The 21,296-nt window shown below is 39.1% G+C and overlaps 1 protein-coding gene across 7 annotated transcripts in view; it reads left to right on the top strand.

Annotated features, from left to right (window-relative positions):
• Positions 1-19,869, top strand: part of large1 (LARGE xylosyl- and glucuronyltransferase 1) — a 75,410-nt gene extending 55,541 nt beyond the window's left edge. For 2 of the 7 annotated variants that reach the window (XR_015942056.1, XR_015942053.1), the window contains 2 exons: positions 1,479-1,885; positions 19,695-19,869. Coding sequence is in view for 2 of the 7 variants with exons in the window: in XM_088649769.1 (XP_088505895.1) it covers positions 1,479-1,676 (198 nt within the window). In the remaining 5 variants the exon portion in view is untranslated. 7 annotated transcript variants of the gene reach the window in all.
• Positions 19,870-21,296: the final 1,427 nt, after the last annotated feature.

Below are 21,296 nucleotides of genomic sequence, written 5' to 3'. Positions count from 1 at the left end.
CCGAGTAGTATGTCCGTCATAGAATTGGAAAATCAGTATGCGAGAAGTACCCGGGTGACTTACTACTTCCGGCGAGATTCTGAAGTGCGCATCTCATGCACGCTGCGCTGTCCCATAATGCCCCGCGAGAGAATTCATGAATGGAAGTTAAGCGACGCAACTGACGCTGGTAGGGCACGTGACCATGACAAAATGGTGGATGTAGTACGTCCGAATTCCATTCATACTTTTCACATTCATACTGTATAGAGCGTACTTTTCTAGCGCTCGAGTAGTTCGTTTAAATTCAAATGCAGTACCTACTGAGTAGTAGGCGGTTTCGGACGCAGCCAAACACTCAAGTCACCTCAGGAGTAACCTGCTTTCAATCGATTGGAGAATAAAAAAGACGCAACTGATGTAATTCATTTTGTCTGTACGAAGTTGACTTCTTTCAACTGCAGGCGCACAGAGCGCACCAACAAAAATGGGAGGTGCAGCAGGCGGTTAAAATATGCGCAAAACACTCACGCCCATTAGAAATCTATTCAAAAAAGGCGCCTCTCAACACACAAAGCGTGTTCGGTGTGAACAAGGCCTAAGTGTCAAATAATTTTATTGCTGCGTCATTATTTAATTACTTTTTTATAATTACATTTCGGTGCTTTTACCGTTAATTTATGGGACAGTAAAGAAACGCACTAATCACTACGCCATTGGTGACGACATTTGATTTTATCGACAGATTCATTTTGCACGACTATAGCTAGGGTTTGGTCAAAAACGATAATATTAACACTTTTATAATAATAATGACACAATAATAATGGCCTCATGACAATCATGTTTATGACAGGTTTATGACAAGGTATGTTGATAATGTCAAGTTCTCATAATAAAGACATCTCGAACAATGTCATCGTTGCATTTAAAATGGCATAGCTGAGCGAATGACGCTTAAAGGTCCCATGAAATTAAAATAAAATTTTAGATGTTAGTATCAGTATTGTTAGTGTTTAGGATATCTAGAAGCTAGTGCGGACCAAAACCGTAACAATGTTCACGTTTAGAAGATATAAACCTGATATATACATGTAAGGCGTCTAGTTTGTCACGTCCGCCTAAATTGACCAACAATTTTTTTTCACGTCACCTCGTACTTTAGTTTGTCATCAAATATTCTGACCAATCAGATGCTCTTTAGTGTCTGACATGCCCCGCCCCCTTTCGATTTGCTTGAGCTCAACCACTCTCACTGGCAGAATGGTTATAAAGCAAAATGTTATTGGCTGTTTTATGAAAAGGGGAGGGGCTACACTATGTCCCGCCCTCTGTTCGTGTTTCGTTTACGTCAAACATGCAATAAAAATGCACATTTCAAAAGCACCTCACGGGACCTTTAATGACGTTCGTCTTCAGCATGTATAATATGCTCATGAACACCCTTCAAGTAAAGGATTACCATTGATGTTTCAGCTAACAGCGTTGTGTATTTTCAGGAGTATGAGTTCGTGGTTCTGCCCAATGCCTACATGATCCACATGCCGCACGCACCCAGTTTCGACATCACCAAGTTTCGCTCGAACAAACAGTACCGCGCTTGCCTGAAGACGCTGAAGGAGGAGTTTCAGCAGAACATGTCTAGACGCTACGGCTTCGCTGCGCTCAAATACATGACAGTGGACAACAACAGCTAGCCGAGCGCTCGGACCTGCAAACCAATGAAGCGTCTGCGGTTGAGCTGCTCACGGAGCAGCGTGAGACAGCCCAAACTGAGACTGCAGGGTCAACAGGAGGCACGGCTCGTGATCATCCATTCATTCAGGGATCTGAGGACACGTTTATAGCAGCGCCGCAGAGAACTTACACTGCTGAGTAGAAGTCACTGATGAACTTTTGGGAGAAGGTGAGCGTTCTGAATACATGATGATGGTGGAAACAACACAGATGCCATTTAGATTAAAGCCTTGAATCTGTTAGAGATGTGGCGAAAAATCCCAGGTGAATCGCTGCTGCGTTCATTGAGATTTTTTAGAGTGCATCGCCATTCTCTCTAGAATAAATTCTAGATGCTGGTTTTGAACAGCAGATGGCACTCTAGGCTAGTTATAAAAGCAGATGGCGCTCTAGGCTAATTTTGAACAACAGATGTCGCTCTAAACTAGTTTTTAACAGCAGATGGCGCTCTTGGCTAGTTATAAAAGCAGATGGCGCTCTAGGCTAGTTTTGAACAACAGATGTCGCTCTAGACTAGTTTTTAACAGCAGATGGCGCTCTAGGCTAGTTTTTAACAGCAGATAGCGCTCTAGGCTAGTTATAACAGCAGATGGCTCTCTAGACTAGTTTTGAACGACAGATGGCACTCTAGACTAGTTTTTAACAGCAGATGGCGCTTTTGGCTTGTTTTGAACACCAAATGGTGCTCCAGGCTAGCTATGATGCTCTAGGCTTGTTTTGAACAGCAGATGGCGCTCTAGACTAGTTATAACAGCAGATGGTGCTCTAGGCTAGTTTTGAAAAGGAGATGGCGCTCTAGACTAGTTATAACAGCAGATGGCGCTCTAGACTGGTTATAATAGCAGATGGAGCGTTAGGTTAGTTTTCAACAACAGCTGCGCTCTAGGCTAGTTATAAAAGCAGATGGCGCTCTAGGCTAGTTTTGAACAGCAGAGGGCGCTCTAGGCTTGTTTTGAGCAGCAGATGGCGCTCTAGGCTTGTTTTGAACAGCAGATGGCGCTCTAGACTAGTTATAACAGCAGATGGCGCTCTAGGCTTGTTTTGAACAGCAGATGGCGCTCTAGACTAGTTATAACAGCAGATGGCGCTCTGGGCTACTTTTGAACAGCAGATAGTGATCTAGGCTCATTTTTAACAGCAGATGGTGCTCCAGGCTAGTTTTGACGCTCTAGGCTTGTTTTGAACAGCAGACAGCGCTCTAGGCTAGTTTTGAATAGCAGAGGGCGCTCTAGGCTTGTTTTCAACGGCAGATGTCGCTCTAGGCTTGTATTGAACAGCAGATGGCACTCTAGGCTTGTTTTTAATAGTACATGGAGCGTTAGGTTAGTTTTCAACAACAGATGCGCTCTAGGCTAGTTATAAAAGCAGATGGCGCTCTAGGCTAGTTTTGAACAGCAGACGCACTCTAGGCTAGTTTTGAACAGCAGATGGCGCTCTAGGCTAGTTTTGAACAGCAGATGGCGCTCTAGGCTAGTTTTGAACAGCAGATGGCGCTCTAGGCTTGTTTTGAACAGCAGATAGTGCTCTAGGCTTGTTTTGAACAGCAGATGGCGCTCTAGGCTTGTTTTGAACAGCAGATGGTGCTCTAGGCTTGTTTTGAACAGCAGATGGCGCTCTAGGCTAGTTTTGAACAGCAGATGGCGCTCTAGGCTAGTTTTGAACGGCAGATGTCGCTCTAGGCTTGTTTTGAACAGCAGAGGGCGGTCTAGGCTTGTTTTGAACGGCAGACAGCGCTCTAGGCTAGTTTTGATCGGCAGATGGCGCTCTAGGCTTGTTTTGAACTGCAGACAACGCTCTAGGCTAGTTTTGATCGGCAGATGGCGCTCTAGGCTAGTTTGTAATAGGAAGCGGCGTTCTTGTGCTTTCATCGAGTTATGCTAGTTAACTTATGTCTCATAATTGACGTAAACATCGTAAATGGTATATTATTGTAATGGTTATTGTAGGTTCAAGTGGTATTCGTAAGGAATTAGATGCAAGCCGAGTACCACTGTTTTCTAAAGCAAACAGCGCCACCTGCTGTTAAACTAAGCTCAGAATCGATTCAAGAGAGAACAGCGATGCATTTTGAAGATCTCAGAATCGATTACTCAGCGATTTTTCACCTCAGCTCTAGAATCTGTCTACTGCCTGTCAACCTCTCGCTCTGCCTGTCTCTCTGCTTCTGTCTGTTTTTAATCTCCCCTATTATTGTCTGCTGAACAATCTTTCAATGTTTTGATTTGTATCCTGGCCCTTTTTGTCTTTGTGCAGCAGTATTTGTCTGTTTGACAATCTAACTATATCTCTATATAGTGTCTTCAACACTCGTCTGTCTGTATTCTCTTTTTACCAAGTCGTCTAACAGTATTTTTCTATCATTGTCTCTCTCTTTATATTTCACTGCCTCTGCCTGTTTTCCTCTGTCTATCTCTGTCACATCTGGCTGTCTAAAGGCCCCGGTATACTACAAATGAAATGGAAGAACAAACTTTTTTGTTTTGAGAGCAAAAAGAATTTCTAAAAGGCTGAGTGGCTGCCGAAGTTCGGTTTCAAACTGCTAACACTAATTTAAAATAACTACATTTTGGCTGGATTTTCGTCAAAGGCACGTCATTTTAGTCTTTTAAAAAAAAAAATTTAGTTTAAAGTATACCGGGGTCTTAAGGGAACGTTCACATATTGCGAAAACATCTTAACTTTTCCGACTTTTTCACAAGCACCTTGCGAGTCATGTGACTAGAACTAACCAATCAGCTTTATACTTTGATAATAAACATTTCAGTAATAACCACCGTCTAATTACCTCACACTGCAGTGCTTTTTCATTTTTTTTATAAATAAAACTTGTATCAGAGCTGCAGCAGGGGTTTGTCAGTGTGTTATCGCGCCGCACGACTGCAAAGCGTGTTAAAATTGGTGAACGAAACGTTACGCAATATTGTGTTTAGATGCGATGTGTGAACGGCACCTTACGTCACTTTTCCACTGCATGGTTCAGTACGGCTCACTTTTTGGAGGCTTTTCCACTACGAGATACCAAATCCTCTATATTTAAATGATTAGCATTAGCAATATAATTAGCATTAGCAATAACTAGCTCATTTCATTGTTGAACCATCACTTTAAAAACAAAAACACGCATGCAAATCATAAATACTACGACCGTGGCTCATTATTGAGGTCTTGCGAAATGAAACGATCAATCTGTGCAACAAACTGAACGTTATTTACAACTCTGCCTTTTAACAGCGATTATCAATCCCAGTCCTTCGCCAAAACTCCCTTTCACTAAACGTCGGATTTGTTAGAATACAAGACTCCACGGAATATTCCACTATGATTTTCGGTTTGAAGGGAACATGTTTCATTCACATGACATTTTAGTGTGTGACGTAAACTTATATTGCATTTACGAATGTATATTATATCACGCATCTCTCCTGACCTTGAAAATACAATGAATACAAAATCGTAGAAATCGAGATCGTGATCTTTAACGATTAATCGTGCAATTTTGGCCAGTAGAAGAGGTCCATACATTTGTAGTTGGTAGCGAATGGGACGACCCAGAATGGAAATGTTTTTCAGGAAGTCACGTTAGTAGAAGCGCCGCAACTATATCGATAATGCCACCCACTGTAAGCGCTAGTGAACTGCGATGGAAACTGAACCGAAGCGAGCCGTACGGTGCATTGGAAAGCAGCTTTCTGCCTATATGTCTGTTCTAGCCCGATCTCTCGAGGAAACGTAACTCAAAAGTGGCTAATTCGTTTAAATTCATACGACTTTATATGTACGAAAACGTAAAATTTTTAAAAGGAGGCGTGTCCCGAACACCACCCCAAAAGCCAGACTTCATTAGGGGATGAGCAGATCGTGCAAAAATGTCGTACAAATGAATACTAATTAGCCACTGAAATAAAAAGTTACGAATTTGTCGTGAGATTTCATTGATCTGTTCTTTTTCTTTCTAACAATCTGTATATATATATCTGTATGTGTCTGTCTTGTTCTCTGGATTCAAGGTTTTAGTCTCAGTGTTGCAGCGGTTGTTGTGAAGTCGTTAAAAACACGTTCATTTTCAGTGCAGATGTGAACAGTGTTATAAACAGGGATCTTCATTTATCGGACTGGCAATAATACGTAACGAGAGGCCAAAGTAAACACTTCATCGACATGTTGAAGATGGTTATTCAAAGCGACAGTTCACCCAAAAATGAAAATGTCCTCAACATTTACTCGCACTCCAGTGGTTTACGAGTTTCGTTTTCCAAAACAAGATTGAAATACTATTGTAGTCAATGTCCAGCATTCCTCGGAATATCTCCATTTGTGTTCAGCAGAAGGAGGAAAATGTTGAACAGGCGGAGGATGAGTAAACGATGACAGAATTTAAATTTTTGGGTGAACTGAAGAGTCACTGACCGTCGTTCTCCACTAGAGGGCAGCATCACACTAACTAACTTATGCATTTGATTACTGGCTTAATTAACAGACTCATCGTCAAGACTGTGTGATGGCTACTCTCTCAGCTTATCAGCAAAGCAACATGTCCGACTCAGGCTGATGATATTTTTGCCTTTTCTCGCCACTCTGACAGGAGACGTCTATGTGTTAGTTTGTTTGCCATGCGTTTCTAAAACGTTTCCTGTCGTAGACTGACGTTTATTCCGTTTCCGATTGTGACTTCTTTTGTGAACTCGCGAAATGTTTGTACACAATAATTAGACGCTTTATTCTGCGAGGGGCTTTTTAGTTGGGTGTCCTGTGTGTGTGCATCACTAAGCCTGCGAGATCATCTTCATCAGCTGACCTCACCAGACAGGACTGCGGCTTTGCCGTCTTATTTTATTAGCCCAGATCATGCTAATGTCCTATAGAGCACCTTCGGCAAAGCTAAGCTATTATATTTTAAAGAAGTGTTTTGTTTACATTTACGCTTGGAGTGTGTTTTGAGTCAAATGTGATGTGGGGTTCGTTCTTCGTGCGTCGTTTAAACGAAATCGTTGATAGCTGGCTAATCTCTGGGAAAATTGATTTGTTCAAAGGTGATTTGAGATTATTACGTGCATTTAAGTTTGTTGTATTCTTTCAAGTCTCAAAATCAGAATCCGCAATGCTGTGATTTGCTGGAAGCAAGACAATATCTTATTGTTATTCAATTAGCAGCCATGTGAGCAAAACGACAAACTTTGTAATATCGTTAAACGAAACGTTTTATTTATGTAAGCACTTTCCAACGTTTGTTGTAGGCTGTACGGGCTTTACAAGAGGAATAGGTATTTATGTATTTAGTTTGTTACCTTTAAAGTCGATTTTTCTTTGCGTAATTATTTACGTTTGGCTATTTAATTTAGTTTTGCGTCAAAAAAAACGTTTTGATATTTGAGAAATGTCTTCAAATAACCCCATATGAGCTTAATTGTGTAAGTATTTCTTCACAAAAATGTCGTTAAGAATATCGGCCGTACTTATTATCATTCGCTCTCAGAAATCGTTCTAAAGCTGGGGCTCTTCCTTTTCAGCGTTTGCGATTGTATCTAAAATCTTGTATCTATATCGATGCCTTAAAAGTACAGTGGGCACAGAAAGCGTTTAGACCCCCTTCATTTTTTCACTCGTTGTTATATTGCAACTTCATTTCATTCCTTATTCATGTCAACACAGCAGCCCATGTTGACGGAAAAACACAGAATTGTTGACATTTTTACAGATTTATTAAAATAGAAAAGTTAATATTCAGACCCTTCAGGCTGTGACACTCGCATATTTAACTCGGGTGCTGTTCTGGGATGAAGGTTTACCTCTCAACAAGATAATGACCCTGAGAACACAGCTACAATAACGAAGGAGTGGCTTCCCAACAACTCCGTGACTGTTCTTGAATGGCCCAGCCACAGCCCTGACCTAAACCCAATCGAGCATCAATGGAGAGATCTAAAAATGGCTGCGCACCAAAGTTTACCATCCAATCTGACAGATCTGGAGAGGATCCCCAAATCCTAGTGTGAAAAATCTGTTGCATTTTTTCCAAAAATACTGAACAAAGGATATGAATACTTAGCACTATGTGATATTTCAGTTTATCTGTTTTAAAAATAAATCTGCAAAAATGTCAACAGTTCTGTGTTTTTTGTCAATATGGGGTGCTGTGTGGACATTGAGTAAAAAAATTATTTTAGGAAATTGCTGCAATGTATCAAAGAGTGAAACATTTAAGGGGGTCTGAATACTTCCCATACCTTCTGTATATATCAGTAGCTAAAGTGTACATGTTAGTCACTAAGTGGTACACAAATCTTCTGTTTTGAAAAGGTTCCACAGCCCGACAGTTTCGCAGAATGTATATTACATTGTTTTTAATTTTTTTTTTTTTTTAAACTCACATTTGTTTTTTTACTTAAATAATTTTATAATATATTTATTTTCGCCGATTGAATACAGAAAATATCAGTTGTTGGTACAGATTTTTAATATCGCCTTTGTTTTTGAAATAATTCAATCTAATCCTGTTTACATGAAATAAGCTGCTACCGAGCAGGGGTGCATTACCATCGTTAGCTGACTAAGGTCGCAAGTTCCATCATTACAAACGTAGTTTGTTGATTTGGTGTTTCCCAAATCTGTCGTTCCAACTAACATTCGCAAACTTGTACGATTGCAACCAGACCTCTAGAGCTGTAGTTAGAAGCAAAGCTCCTGGCTATTGTTCTATTTCCAGTTATCCCCTTATGCCCTATTCGTTTCGAACATTCTAACATTTAAACTCTGAATTATTTAAAATAAAAAAACATTAAGGTCATCTCTCTTAGGTGAAATTTGCTTTTAAAGTATTTTTACAGTTCAGTTTTAGCGATCTTCATATTCACAATTGTGCTCCCTTCGTAGTGCACTTTGAAAACTTTGATGTCATTTTGAACACAGCTGTGGCTCATGACGAAAGCTATAGGTGAACTATGGAAAGCGGAATCTACGTTACGTCTCAAAAGCTCGTGAAAACAAAAATCTATAGGTTACGTTAAAGGTTTTAATTTATAATAGCTTGTGCTATTTGTATATGAACTGTATTGGGCCCATGCTGGAACATTTCTGCCGTGGATTGAACGTGTCAAAGTTGTAAAAGTAGACTACTAAAATAGACTACTTACAGTTATATATTTTTTATTTTTTAATACCTATACAAATTAAAACCATTAACGTGATGATTTGTATATGAGATTAGAATACCTGTTCGCTGAGCGATTTTATGTGTAATGTTCTCAATAATATCAGTAAAGGAAACACAGGCCCTATATGTGTGTTGTTTGCATATATTTCAGTTAATATGGAAAACGAATGATTGTTTTTACCAAAACGAATATTGTATTTTTTAAAAATGTGTGTGCGTGTAAAACAATATAATTTGCGCAAAGAAATGATGGGTTCTTCTCTAAAAAAATTGTTACCACTCGCTTTAGTGGTTTAGTTTTTCGTTATAACTAACGTGGTTTAAACGATGGATCTGCAACAGAGAAACTATGCGTTTTGGGAAACACTCGTCACTACATTGCTCTCTTTCCAAACGATGCATCGTACTATGATAGTTCAGCCGCCAGTTACGTCGTTGTTTAGGAAACCTAAGTTTGAGCTCACAGACCTGTGGCCTTGACAACTTCTGGGTGAAATTTGAAGAACGAAACGTCAAATTTTCGAACATCAGATCCAGCTATCGGAGTAATCCACGCACGAAGAACGAACCCCTGATGAAAATAATCTGTGAAAGGAACCCAATGAATGTGTGCTGCTCATAATCAAGAGTCTATTATAGACAATCTGGGCTAGTTGTCACAGACGTCTGTTTTTGTACTAGTAAATATTTCTCAGAGTGAGTTTTGTATTTTATTTTTTGTCCATAAACCTGGAGAAAGATGTTCGCTAGTACTGTCCAAGGAGTTGTTTGGACCCAGTTTTTAAACTTGCATGAAACGCAAATTACATTGTATTTACAATTTACGACGTTTATTTCGTTTTTTGCTAGCTCGCGTTTGTTTTGGTGATCTTCAACCTAAATCCGAGCATTTGCTTCTGCTTTTAGGAGGGCGGGGCTTCTATCAGTTTGATGACAATATTCTTAGCCACGCCCCTCTTACCGTTAGTTTGCTATGAGAGAATGATGCTCAAAAAGAACGCCCCGCCCCCTACTCAGTATATTTCTTTTAATCTCGAAAGTACATCGACATACTGAAATCAAAGTCACGCAGACTTTAATGCCTTTTCAAGATTATTGAATTGTAAAAATTTATACGTCAATTAAATGTGTATTATTAAAATTCAACATTTTTATTTATTTATTTTTTGGTGGTTTTGCCTTAATTGGGATGTAACAGTATATAGACAGTAAGCAAAGTGTGATCAAAAGGGGCAGGGCGAGATTGACAAAGATCTGCGAGCCGGGACTTGAACTCGGGACTCAACACTATATGCCAGCTATCATCTCTGATAGCCCGTATTCGTTTTTCTGTGGTTTGGCTTTTCGTCCACACGAAAATGTATTTATTAATTTTTCTTTGGCTTAGTTCATTATTTAGCAGAGGTCGCCACTGTGGAAGGAACCGACAACTATTCCAGCATATGTTTTACACAGCGGATACCCTTCCAGATGCAACCCATCACCCATACACACTTATTCACACACACTACAGCCAATTTACCTCATTCAATTCCCCTATAGCGCGTGTGTTAGGACTGTGGGGGAAACCGGAGCACCACGCCACGCCAACATGGGGAGAACATGCAAACTCCACATGGAAATGCCACCTGGCCAAGCCAGGACTCGAACCAGCGACCAGTGAGCCACAGTGTCGCCGGAAAATGCGATATCAAGTGACTGAAACTGCATCTTTCAGAAACTCCAGCCTGATCTCACGAGGAAACGTAAGCATTTTACGTTTTGTCAGTTTAGTGGCTATTTTGTACGAATTTGTACAAGTTCAGTCGAACAAAAATGTACGATTTTAAAAAGGAGGCGTGGCATTCAACCCCACCCCTAAACCCAACTGTCATTGGGTGACGAGAAAATTGTACGAATTAGATCGTACGAATTCATACGAATTAGCCACTAAAGCAAAAAGTTACGAATTGCCGTGAGATTGCGTTGGAAACTAAAGCCGGAGGTTTTGCTTAGTGACATCAGCATGTGTGCTGATTTCTCCTTTCTGATTGGCCGACACGGCTTTATTCTAATGTGGGCTTCGCTGCAGAACATCAGTCACTAGCTCTGGTTTACTCACGGGATGTTTCTCATCTCACAGGAGCTTTTAGCTCGAGTCGAGCAGTCGAACTTCAGTTCAACTCAAGTCAAACTTATTAAATACACATTAAAAACTCAATTAAACCCTGTTCATACTTAAGACGCCGTGTTAACAATTCTGGACACTTGATTCACATTTGTCTTGAGGTTGCCAGTTTGCACATTAGCATTGTCTTTGTAACTTAGTCGCGTTACTTTATCTGCATTCGATGCGACCCTAGCATGTTCATGTTGAAGTAGATACATGTCTAAACAAAGGCAAGGAGAATTATACTCGTTTACCTGTGGACATGGCCTAAAAATACAGCATTTCATTTAAATTACGAGGAAATAACTGTGACAACTAGCCCCAGGCTCCTGTATTTTCTGTTCGTAGGCGGTAATACCAGCATATGAGACGATTCATGCGTCATGACCTTTTCTGAAGTCGAATCGTTTGAAGGATATTCGGTTCCAACCATCCAGTTTGCTGTTCATTCAGCTGGAAGCCGTCCGTTCGGCAGTACTGTACTGAATAAAGTGCTGAAATGTTCTGACGTGCTGTGTTTTTCTGTAAACGCACACTTCACACAGATATTTTGAGCATTCATCGAGTTCATATCCTCAATATCTTTGAGGTTGAGCTGTATGTGCACATGAGCCGACTGACTTATGTTGGTTTAATATGAATATAAACAGCCACTCAACCAGAATAACAGTGGTAAACTGTAAATAAATGCGTTTCATATAGTCATCATTTTCACATGTCTCTTAAAAAGCACTCCAAATAGGTTATTTTACAGCCCAATAGGCCAAAAAGACAAAGTTGACCATTTTTGAATACATCCAGCTAATCTATTTCTGGCGGGAGCACTTTTTAGCTTAGCTTAGCATAAATCATTGAATTGGATTAGACCATTAGCATCTAGCTAAAAAAAAAATGTTTTTTTTTTAAAGCTGGACTCTTCTGTACTTTGTTTACTAAGACTGACGGAAAATGAAAAGTTGTTATTTTATGTTTTTAATGCTCTTACGCAGTGATTTTATCTAGCTGCAGGGGGACTATTTTCTGGCACTTCATAATATCACTGCACACCTGCTGCAGCCATGGTATAGCAACAAAGTTTCTCCAGAAAGCGTTCCTGTTAACCCTCTGGGATTCTCCTGTGTTTTACCCTTCTATCTTGCCATATCCCATGAATATTTTTTCCATATCCTGTATAAACAGTTAAAGTTTCTCCTTTTTCTGCTTTAAATATTTCCCAAATGATGTTGAACAGATTCAGGAAATGTTCACAGTATGTCTGATAATATTTTTTCTTCTGGAGAAAGTCTTATTTGTTTTATTTCGGCTAGAATAAAAGCAGTTTTTAATTTTTTAAGCACTATTTAAAGGTCAATATTATTAGCCCCTTTTAGCTGTATATTTTTTATATTTTTTATTTTTTTATATTTTTCTGTATGTTGAGTTTTTTTTTTTTCAGGGTTTCCAATACCCAAAACTTTCCCCAGACAGGTTTAGGGAAAAATCTCAATTAAATAATAATCCTTATTGAAAAATTTATAATAATAATAATAATAATAATAATAATAATGTTAAAATAAATACATTTAAATTAAATTTAAAAAATTCTAATCAAGCACCAGTTACCATTCCACAACTTCAGACTTGTTTTTTTTTTTATTCAGATTTTTCACAAAAGCACCTTCTCAGATATCACAAAATTCAGAGGGTTTTTTCTTATTTTCGAGCTTTTCAAGAGCCAAACATGTTAAGTTTCTCAACCAAAAGTCCAATGGAGGGGCGATTTAACATGTTTCCAAGATAAAGCAATACAACGCCTTGCTTGATTTAAACATAAACCAATCAATTCTCTTGCTTTAGTAGAAAAATGTCTTCATACATATTCAATAAACATAATCCAGGACATAAAGCAATTGAAATGGAAATAAATTGTGACTTACAGGTGAAGTCAGAACTATTCACCCCCTTTGAATTATTATTTCTTGTTTAAACGTTTCCCAAATGATGTTGAACAGATTCAGGAAATGTTCACAGTATGTCTGATAATATTTTTGCTTCTGGAGAAAGTCTGATTTGTTTTATTTCGGCTAGAATGAAAGCAGTTTTTAATTTTTTAAACATCATTTTAAGGTTAATATTATTAGCCCCTTTAAGCTATTTTTTTTCAATAGTCTACAGAACAAACCATCATTAAACAAGTTGAAATTGGAGAAAAAATAAACAGGGGGCGAATAATTCTTCCCTGTACACCTCCACCCAAACTGTTTGTACCACCAACACTCCTACACACAATGAAAAAATGTCCCGCCTATCTGCGTTTAAAACAAGGATCAGGGATGGTTGAATTTATTTCATCTTACAGCAGTAATATAAGTCCTCATTACCTATTTTATTGTAGCTACTTTATATTTTTAATCCTTTTATGAAGGGTGGCATTAAACATTGTCAAAGGGCAGATCCTCGTTATACACATATGTAGTACCACCGAACCACCAGAGGACGCCTCTTACTCTTAAATGTGAATGTGGCTTTTTTTTTTTAATTTTATATATATATATATATATATATATATATATATATATATATATATATATATATATATATATATATATATATTTATTTTATTTTTTTTTTATTGAACAAACAGGGATGTACAGAGTTATAGATAAAACAGTATACAATGGAATTAACAACAAACATTAATCGTGTACATTAAGTATTTTTTCCAGTAGTTGAAATGTCTTAAAGGGTAACGAAACACCAAAACACATGTGTTGAGCTGTTGACAGTCGTATATGTGTCCCACACTGCTAAAAACACTATTAGGACACCTATATTTCACTAAAAAGTATAAATTGGTTGTTTTTGCGTTATTTCAAGCAAATTCGTACTTCCGGTTTGAAACGAATTTTTGAAGCTGCGTCACGGTCATGACATAATAGCGTTGTATTCCAGCGTGCAGACTGGACGTCTGTGCCAGAGTGTGTCTTATTACGTCTTACAGTGTGATGCATTAATGCACGAGTAAAGCTTGGTTCAAACCAATCAGCGCGCTCTATTGTGCAACTTCATTAATATTCATTACTGTCAGTGTTTAGACGACAGAGACGCCACGTTGTGTTGGCAAAACAAGCGTGAAGTGTTGCTTTTATAGTTTGCTGCAGTGAAGTTTTGTTTTCATTTTCTCTCTGTGAGAGCTCATCTGGATCACGTGTGGATTAACAGTGTACGCGATGCTTATAACAATAACTTACGTGTCTAAGGAGGATTATTGTTTACCTGAGAGCTGTTCTCATCTGCAAACGCTGAGATCCGGATTCGCTTGTAGTCTCCTCTTAATAAAGACGCGGCTCTAGTTGCTGGTGATTGTCCTGTCTCTACAGATTTGGTAAGTGAGCGACCAGTGCTCTTTGTTTATTCAGTTTGTTCGTATCGAATTAAGTTAACTATTGCACTGAGTGCACAAATGTTAGCACCGCATTTAGTGACCGGAATAACACACGCGGCTTTCTGACGCTACCTGCCGAGTGCATCTAAGTTTCCAGGAAATGCGGACGGTTTTTTTCTCTCATTCGCCGTGCGGTATCAAACATTGCATGAAAAATACACGCTCAGAGCAGCTCCTCGAATCAAATATCTCGTTTGTCGCGAGAGGCATGACTGAATTCCCTGAATGAAAGAGCCAAACTGCAGTTAAAGTCCACCATTTAGTAATTTGGCAAATAATTCGACTACAGATGTCCATGTAGGTTAAACACCATCACTTTCTCCTGTGTGTGTGTATTTTGACTATGAAACTGGCGCGTGCACAAATAGACACTCCCACACCCTCCCACTTTAGTTCCTCAGACACTCCCCCCTAAACAGAGCTGGACACGCCCACTTTTCTGACTTTTTCCAAAGTAGAGGTGTGAAAACACCCTGCTGAAACGAGGCGGTTTCATGGCCCTTTAAAGGTGTGGGAGTGTCTATTTGGGCGCGCTGAATTTCAGAGTCAAAACACACACCCACAGCGGACAATGTGACTGTGTTTACATGGACATCTGTAGTCGAATTATTTGCCAAATTATTAAATGGTGGACTTTAACTGCAGTTTGGCTCTTTCATTCAGGGAATTCAGTCATGCCCCTCCCGACAAACGAGATATTTGATTGGAGGATCTGCTCTAAGCGTGTATTTTTCATGCAATGTTTGATACCGCACGGCGAATGAGAGAAAAAAAACCTCAGCATTTCCCGGAAACTTAGATGCACACGGCAGGTAGCGTCAGAAAGCTGCGTGTGTTATTCCGGTCACTAAATCCAACACGAGTTTATAGTTTGGTTGTAACTGTTAGTGCTAACTTGTTTACACTGGTGCAATAGTTTGTTTGATACGAATAAAATACGAACTGAATAAACAAAGAGCACTGGTCGCTCACTTACCAAATCTGTAGAGACAGGACAATCACCAGCAACTAGAGCCGCGTCTTTATTAAGAGGAGACTAAAGTGAATCCGGATCTCAGCGTTTGCAGATGAGAACAGCTCTCAGGTAAACAATAATCCTCCTTAGACACGTAAGTTATTGTTATAAGCATCGCGTACACTGTTAATCCACACGTGATCCAGATGAGCTCTCACAGAGAGAAAATGAAAACAAAACTTCACTGCAGCAAACTATAAAAGCAACACTTCACGCTTGTTTTGCCAACACAACGTGGCGTCTCTGTCGTCTAAACACTGTGACAGTAATGAATATTAATGAAGTTGCACAATAGAGCGCGCTGATTGGTTTGAACCAAGCTTTACTCATGCATTAATGCAGCACACTGTAAGACGTAATAAGACACACTCTGGCACAGACGTCCAGTCTGCACGCTGGAATACACGATATTATGTCATGACCGTGACGCAGCTTCAAAAACTCGTTTCAAACCGGAAGCACGAATTTGCTTGAAATAACGCTAAAACAACCAATTTACACTTTTTAGTGAAATATAGGTGTCCTAATAGTGTTTTTAGCAGTGTGGGACACATATACCACTGTCAACAGCTCAACACATGTGTTTCGGTGTTTCGTGACCCTTTAATAGCTTTGGTATTACTTTGTATAGCAGTGAGGGAATCATAAAAAAGTTTTAGATCAATGAGAAATAGTTTACAATTTGGTACAGTCAGCATACATTTTGTTTTGTGGATGTGATACTTTCCAAATAAAATAAGAATTTTAGCTATTTTGTCCATTTCCAGTAATCCAGAGTTGCAATCCGTAAAAAAAAAAAAAAACCATTTGCTCAGTTATACTGATTAATTTATAAACACTTCAAAAAGTAGTAAGGAAACTTGGGACCAAAACTGAAAAATAAATGAAGAATTCCATTTTACAAAAACAACACAAGGGTGAAAAACCTTCCTTAAACGTACTTATAAAATCATAGCATGGATAATATCTATGTAATATTTTAAATTTAGTTTCTTTTACTTTATTAGGAATTATGCATTTTGTAATATCTGACCAGATTTTTGGGGAAAAGAAGAATGAAGGGAATACTCGTTTCCATTTGACCATTGCAATCGGAGGAACACTTTTATCTGCAGTTAGGATATTCCTGATATAATTGTTATTACATTTCTTTATCCTTGATAGAAAGGCCCTTAATAGTAAGCTCTGGGTGAGAGCCAGATACATGGTTATATATTTTTGCGGTTTTAATAAGGTGAAGTAATTTTGGGGAGATACAATGAACACATTTTTTGTATTCAAAGTAATTTTTTAAACCAAAATTAATAATAAATTCATTGTAATCATATAAATCCCCTACACGTGTAACGGGGAGACTGACACGGAGGGATCCATTATGCAGTATTTATCAAGTCACACTTACTCAACGTACAACATTAACAGCAATGAGGGTTTCAGGGCTGGCAGCTGACAGACACAGAGTGATTTACCAGGCAAGGGTTAGAGGCAGGCGGCGTGATTCAGAGTCCGTGTAACAGGCTTAGGCCGAGGGCAGGCAGCGAGTATCAGAGTCCAAGCAACAGGCTTTAGTCGAGGGCAGGCAGAAGGCAGAGCAGAGTCAAGAACCGGGCTGAAGTAGTACACAGGAGATCAGGCAGGATAGACCGCTCAGTAATGCTGGCCAGGGCTAAACAAGACTTCGCAAAACCTCCGTGAAGTTGGCACCCCATAAAAACAAATAAACCCCAAAACTATGCCATTCGTTTGTGCTACGCTTGCGCTGATTTGTGCCGCAAAAACGAACGGTTGTGCTGGTTTGGGGTCTGAGATATTGAGGATTATTTTTTTGACCGTGTGACGTCACTCTCCACCCCATGTTGCGCAAATGACTTCAAAACAGCACAGGTCGTTTGTGCTCGATTTGTGCTGGTTTGTGCCGTTAAAACGAACACGGTATCTGTTTTCCTCTTTTAGATATAAGCAAAATATTTCGGGAGCCGTGACGTCACTCTCCACCCCATTTTCTCTAAATCGCGCAAAACTGGTATCATTCGTTTGTGCTGGTTTGTGCCGTTAAAATAAACACGTTATCTATTTTCGTTGTTTAGATATAATCAAAATATTTCGGGAGCCGTGACGTCACTCTCCACCCCAGGTTGTCTAAATCACACCAAACTGGTCTCATGTGTTAGTGCTCGATTTGTGCTGGTTTGTGCCGTTAAAATAAACACTTTATCTATTTTTATTGTTTAGATATTGCCATATCAAAATATTTCGAGAGCCGTCACTCTCCACCCCAGGTTGTCTAAATCGCAACAAACAGGTGTCATCCATTAGTGCTGGATTTGTGCTGGTTTGTGCCGTAAAAATAAACACTTTATCTACGTTTATTGATTAGATATTGCCTAATCAAAACATTTCGGGAGCCGCGACGTCACTCAGCGCGCATTATTTCCTCTAAAGCGCACAAAACAGTAGGGATGGCTGACGTGAAACTGACGTTTCGACACAGTGTCGAGATCCCGAAGCGCAAGTGTTTCGAAACACTGCACCGAAGCATGATCCGAAGCACCAAAGTCACGTGACTAAAGTGTTTCGAAACACCTAGTCACGTGACTAAAGCGATTCAAAGCATCGATCAGCTTAGAAACGTTTCGAGACCTGGCCAATCCTAATTTGACTGCCAAGGTCTCCAAACTAACTCTGTCTCATATGACTTAGAGGACTGTGGGTTTGCTAATTGATTCTATGCTTAGCATTCGAATGTTTTGGGTTCGAATCCCGACTTGTACAAATACTCTGAAATCATGGTTTTATGTATTTTAATCATGTTTCTGTTTTGTGTAGCCTAAATAGGATACAGCTACAGTTACGCCATCAATTTAGCATCATTTTTGTAACACTGTAAAACTATAATAAATATTTTTACAGTATGGTTGGGTTTAGGGTTAGGGTAGACATTAATAAAATACAATAAATGGGAAATTTATTGAATAATATAAATAATTCTTGATAACTTCAGGCCACCGTTTTTGATCTAGCAACAACCCTGTTTTAAGACAAAAACAAGACATATTTATTCACAAATTGTTTATTCGGATGTCAGACCAATGTTGAAACAAAACGATACAAGAGCAAAGCATTACCAACTGGTATTAAAGCATTTCAAAACAACTGCGACAGACTGGCTTCGAAACCTACTAACCCTGCATGGAAGTCTGATACCTTAACCATTGTACTATGTAACTTGAAGGATTTCATGTACAAAGTTGGGTTTAATCCCTCAATTTGTTCAATCGTTCTTTGCTGAAACTGTTTCAGTGCAATACATAAAAAAATTACCACTAGATGTCACTGTAGAGTGAAGTTTCGAAACGTTTCGAAGCTTCGACACATTTGCTTCGACTGTTTCAGTGTTTCACGAAGCCTCGCTTTGCCCACCACTACAAAACAGTTGACATTCTTTAATGATGGATTTCTGCTGGTTTGTGCTATTAAAATAAGCACTTTATCTGTTTGTATTGTTTAGACATTGCCTAATCAAAACACTTTGGGAGCTGTTTTGTGCGCTTTAGAGGAAATAATGCGCGCTGAGTGACGTCGCGGCCCCCGAAATGTTTTGATTAGGCAATATCTAAACAATAGAATGGCATAGTTTTGGGGATTATTTGTTTTTATGGGGTGCCAACTTCACGGAGGTCTTCGACAAGACTGTGTGTGTGAGAGCTGCTTATGAAGGGTACGTGGGTCATTAGCGGGATGAAGATCAGGTGTGCTGGATCAGTGTAAATGGATGATGTACTGCTTAAAAGTCCGGAGATGGTGGCCTCTGCTGGCCAGCGAGGGGAATGACTGGGACCGAGTCGGTGACAACATGATTTAATAAGTCTGTAACAAAAATTACTTTTTTTTTTTTTTTTTAACATAATCATTCCAAAATATGGACTTGTTTTTAAATAAAATATACTGATTGTTGCAGATAATACATGAGTGGGGGGGAAAGTTATGCTTATGAATCAGTTTCCATGTATTCAAGGCTTGTTTATGAAACTTTTAGAACACTTAAAATCACAAGTTAGCAAAAAGTGTAGGCCACCACATTTTTCAAAGATAAGATTTGGGATAGAGAACCATACGGAAGTATTGTTATGAAGACAATTTTTGATCCAATTGATTTTAAAGATATTGTTAATGGTTTCGAAATCTAATGCATTTAATCCTCCTTCTGATATATTCCTAATTATTGTTTTTCTTTTAACAGACTCTGTTTCGCCTCTCCAAATAAACTTCAATAAAACTTTCTCAATTGTGAATCTACATGAAGAGACAGTGCAGGGTTTACAAGTCTGGAAATACCTTCAGCTTTTGAGATCAGCACTCTACCTTGAATAAATTCCTTTAAAGCCAGCAATTAAAGATATTTTTTGTCTTTTGTAGCTTTTGTGAAAAGTTGTCTGTAATCCGTTCTGAGGTTGATTTATTAACTACAATACCTAAATATAATGTGAATGTGGCTGGTATGCCTCATTTTTACACCCTGATATTGACAGGTCGGCAGAATGAGCTGATAGTTTCTAGCCTAAAAATGAATATATTTCAGTATCTTAGTGCACAATGTCAATAAAGAAGCATCAAGCGTTAAATGGGGAAATTATCTAAACATTTTTTTTTTTTTTGAGGAGGATGCTAACGGTCTAATCCAAATCAATGATTTATGCTAAGCTTAGCTAAAAGTGCCCCCGCCAGACCCGGAGATCGGCTGAATGGATTCAGTAATGCTTAAACTGTAGAGCTGTGTGATGGGTTGCAGCTGGAAGGGCATCCGCTGCGTAAAACATGTGCTGGATAAGTTGGCGGTTCATTCCGCTGTGGCGACCCCGGATTAATGAAGGGACTAAGCTGAAAATAAAATGAATGAATAAAGAGCTGTAAAATGACTGAAAATGAGTGTTCATGTAAAGCAAGGCTGCTTGGCTGCCACTTTGGTGATATTTTTGAACAAATAGGAAACATGCAGGTTTACTCTTCAAATGCACCTCCAGACGCTTTCTGGGAAAACATGCAATTGCAGAAAATGAAAAAGGACCACAAAGATCCTCAGTCAATAACATAAAGCTTACAATATGTAATTACTAGCACTATTTAATTACTAGCGTGTTATCCCTGCTGAAAAATCCAGCTTAGACCAGCCTAGGCTGGTTGGCTGGTTTTAGCTGGTTGACCAGGCTGGTTTTAAAGGGGTTTTGGCCATTTTCAGGCTGGTTTCCAGCCATTTCCAGCCTGGTCTTAGCTGGTCAGGCTGGAAAATGACCAGCCAAATCCAGTTAAAACCAGCTTGACCAGCCTGGTTTAAGCTGGAGATAGCTGGTTTTGGCTGGACTCCCAGCCTGGCTAGGCTCGTCAAGCTGGTTTTAGCTGGTCATCTCCCAGCCTGACCAACTAAGACCAGGCTGGAAATGGCTGGAAACCAGCCTGGAAATGGCCAAAACCCCTCTAAAACCAGGCTGGTCAACCAGCCAAAACCAGCTTAGGCTGGTTAAGGCTGGATTTTTCTGTCGGGATGCAATTATCAATTATTATTAATGTATACCAAACTTATTCAATGCATCAGTACATGCAGTGAACTATTATTGTAAAACCGTATTTAGATGAAAAATTATGTTAAGTGCGTGTTGTTTGAGATTGCTTGGACATTTGGATCACTATCCCTTTCTGATTTGTTCCCTATTTTATCTTTATTTACTTATTTAAAATAAAAAAATTTGTCTTCATGAAAATTTAAAGTAATGCATCAATGGAAACATCACTGAACGCTGAAGAGGAGAAAAGCAAAAGACAATAACATGCAAATGATTCTCTTGTT

Source organism: Danio rerio, chromosome 4 (genome assembly GCF_052040795.2).
Source record: "Danio rerio strain M-AB ecotype USA chromosome 4, GRCz13ab, whole genome shotgun sequence".
NCBI classification, from domain to species: Eukaryota; Metazoa; Chordata; class Actinopteri; order Cypriniformes; family Danionidae; genus Danio; species Danio rerio.
Note: the sequence above shows the minus strand (reverse complement) of the source record. Positions and strands in the feature narration are given on the sequence as shown.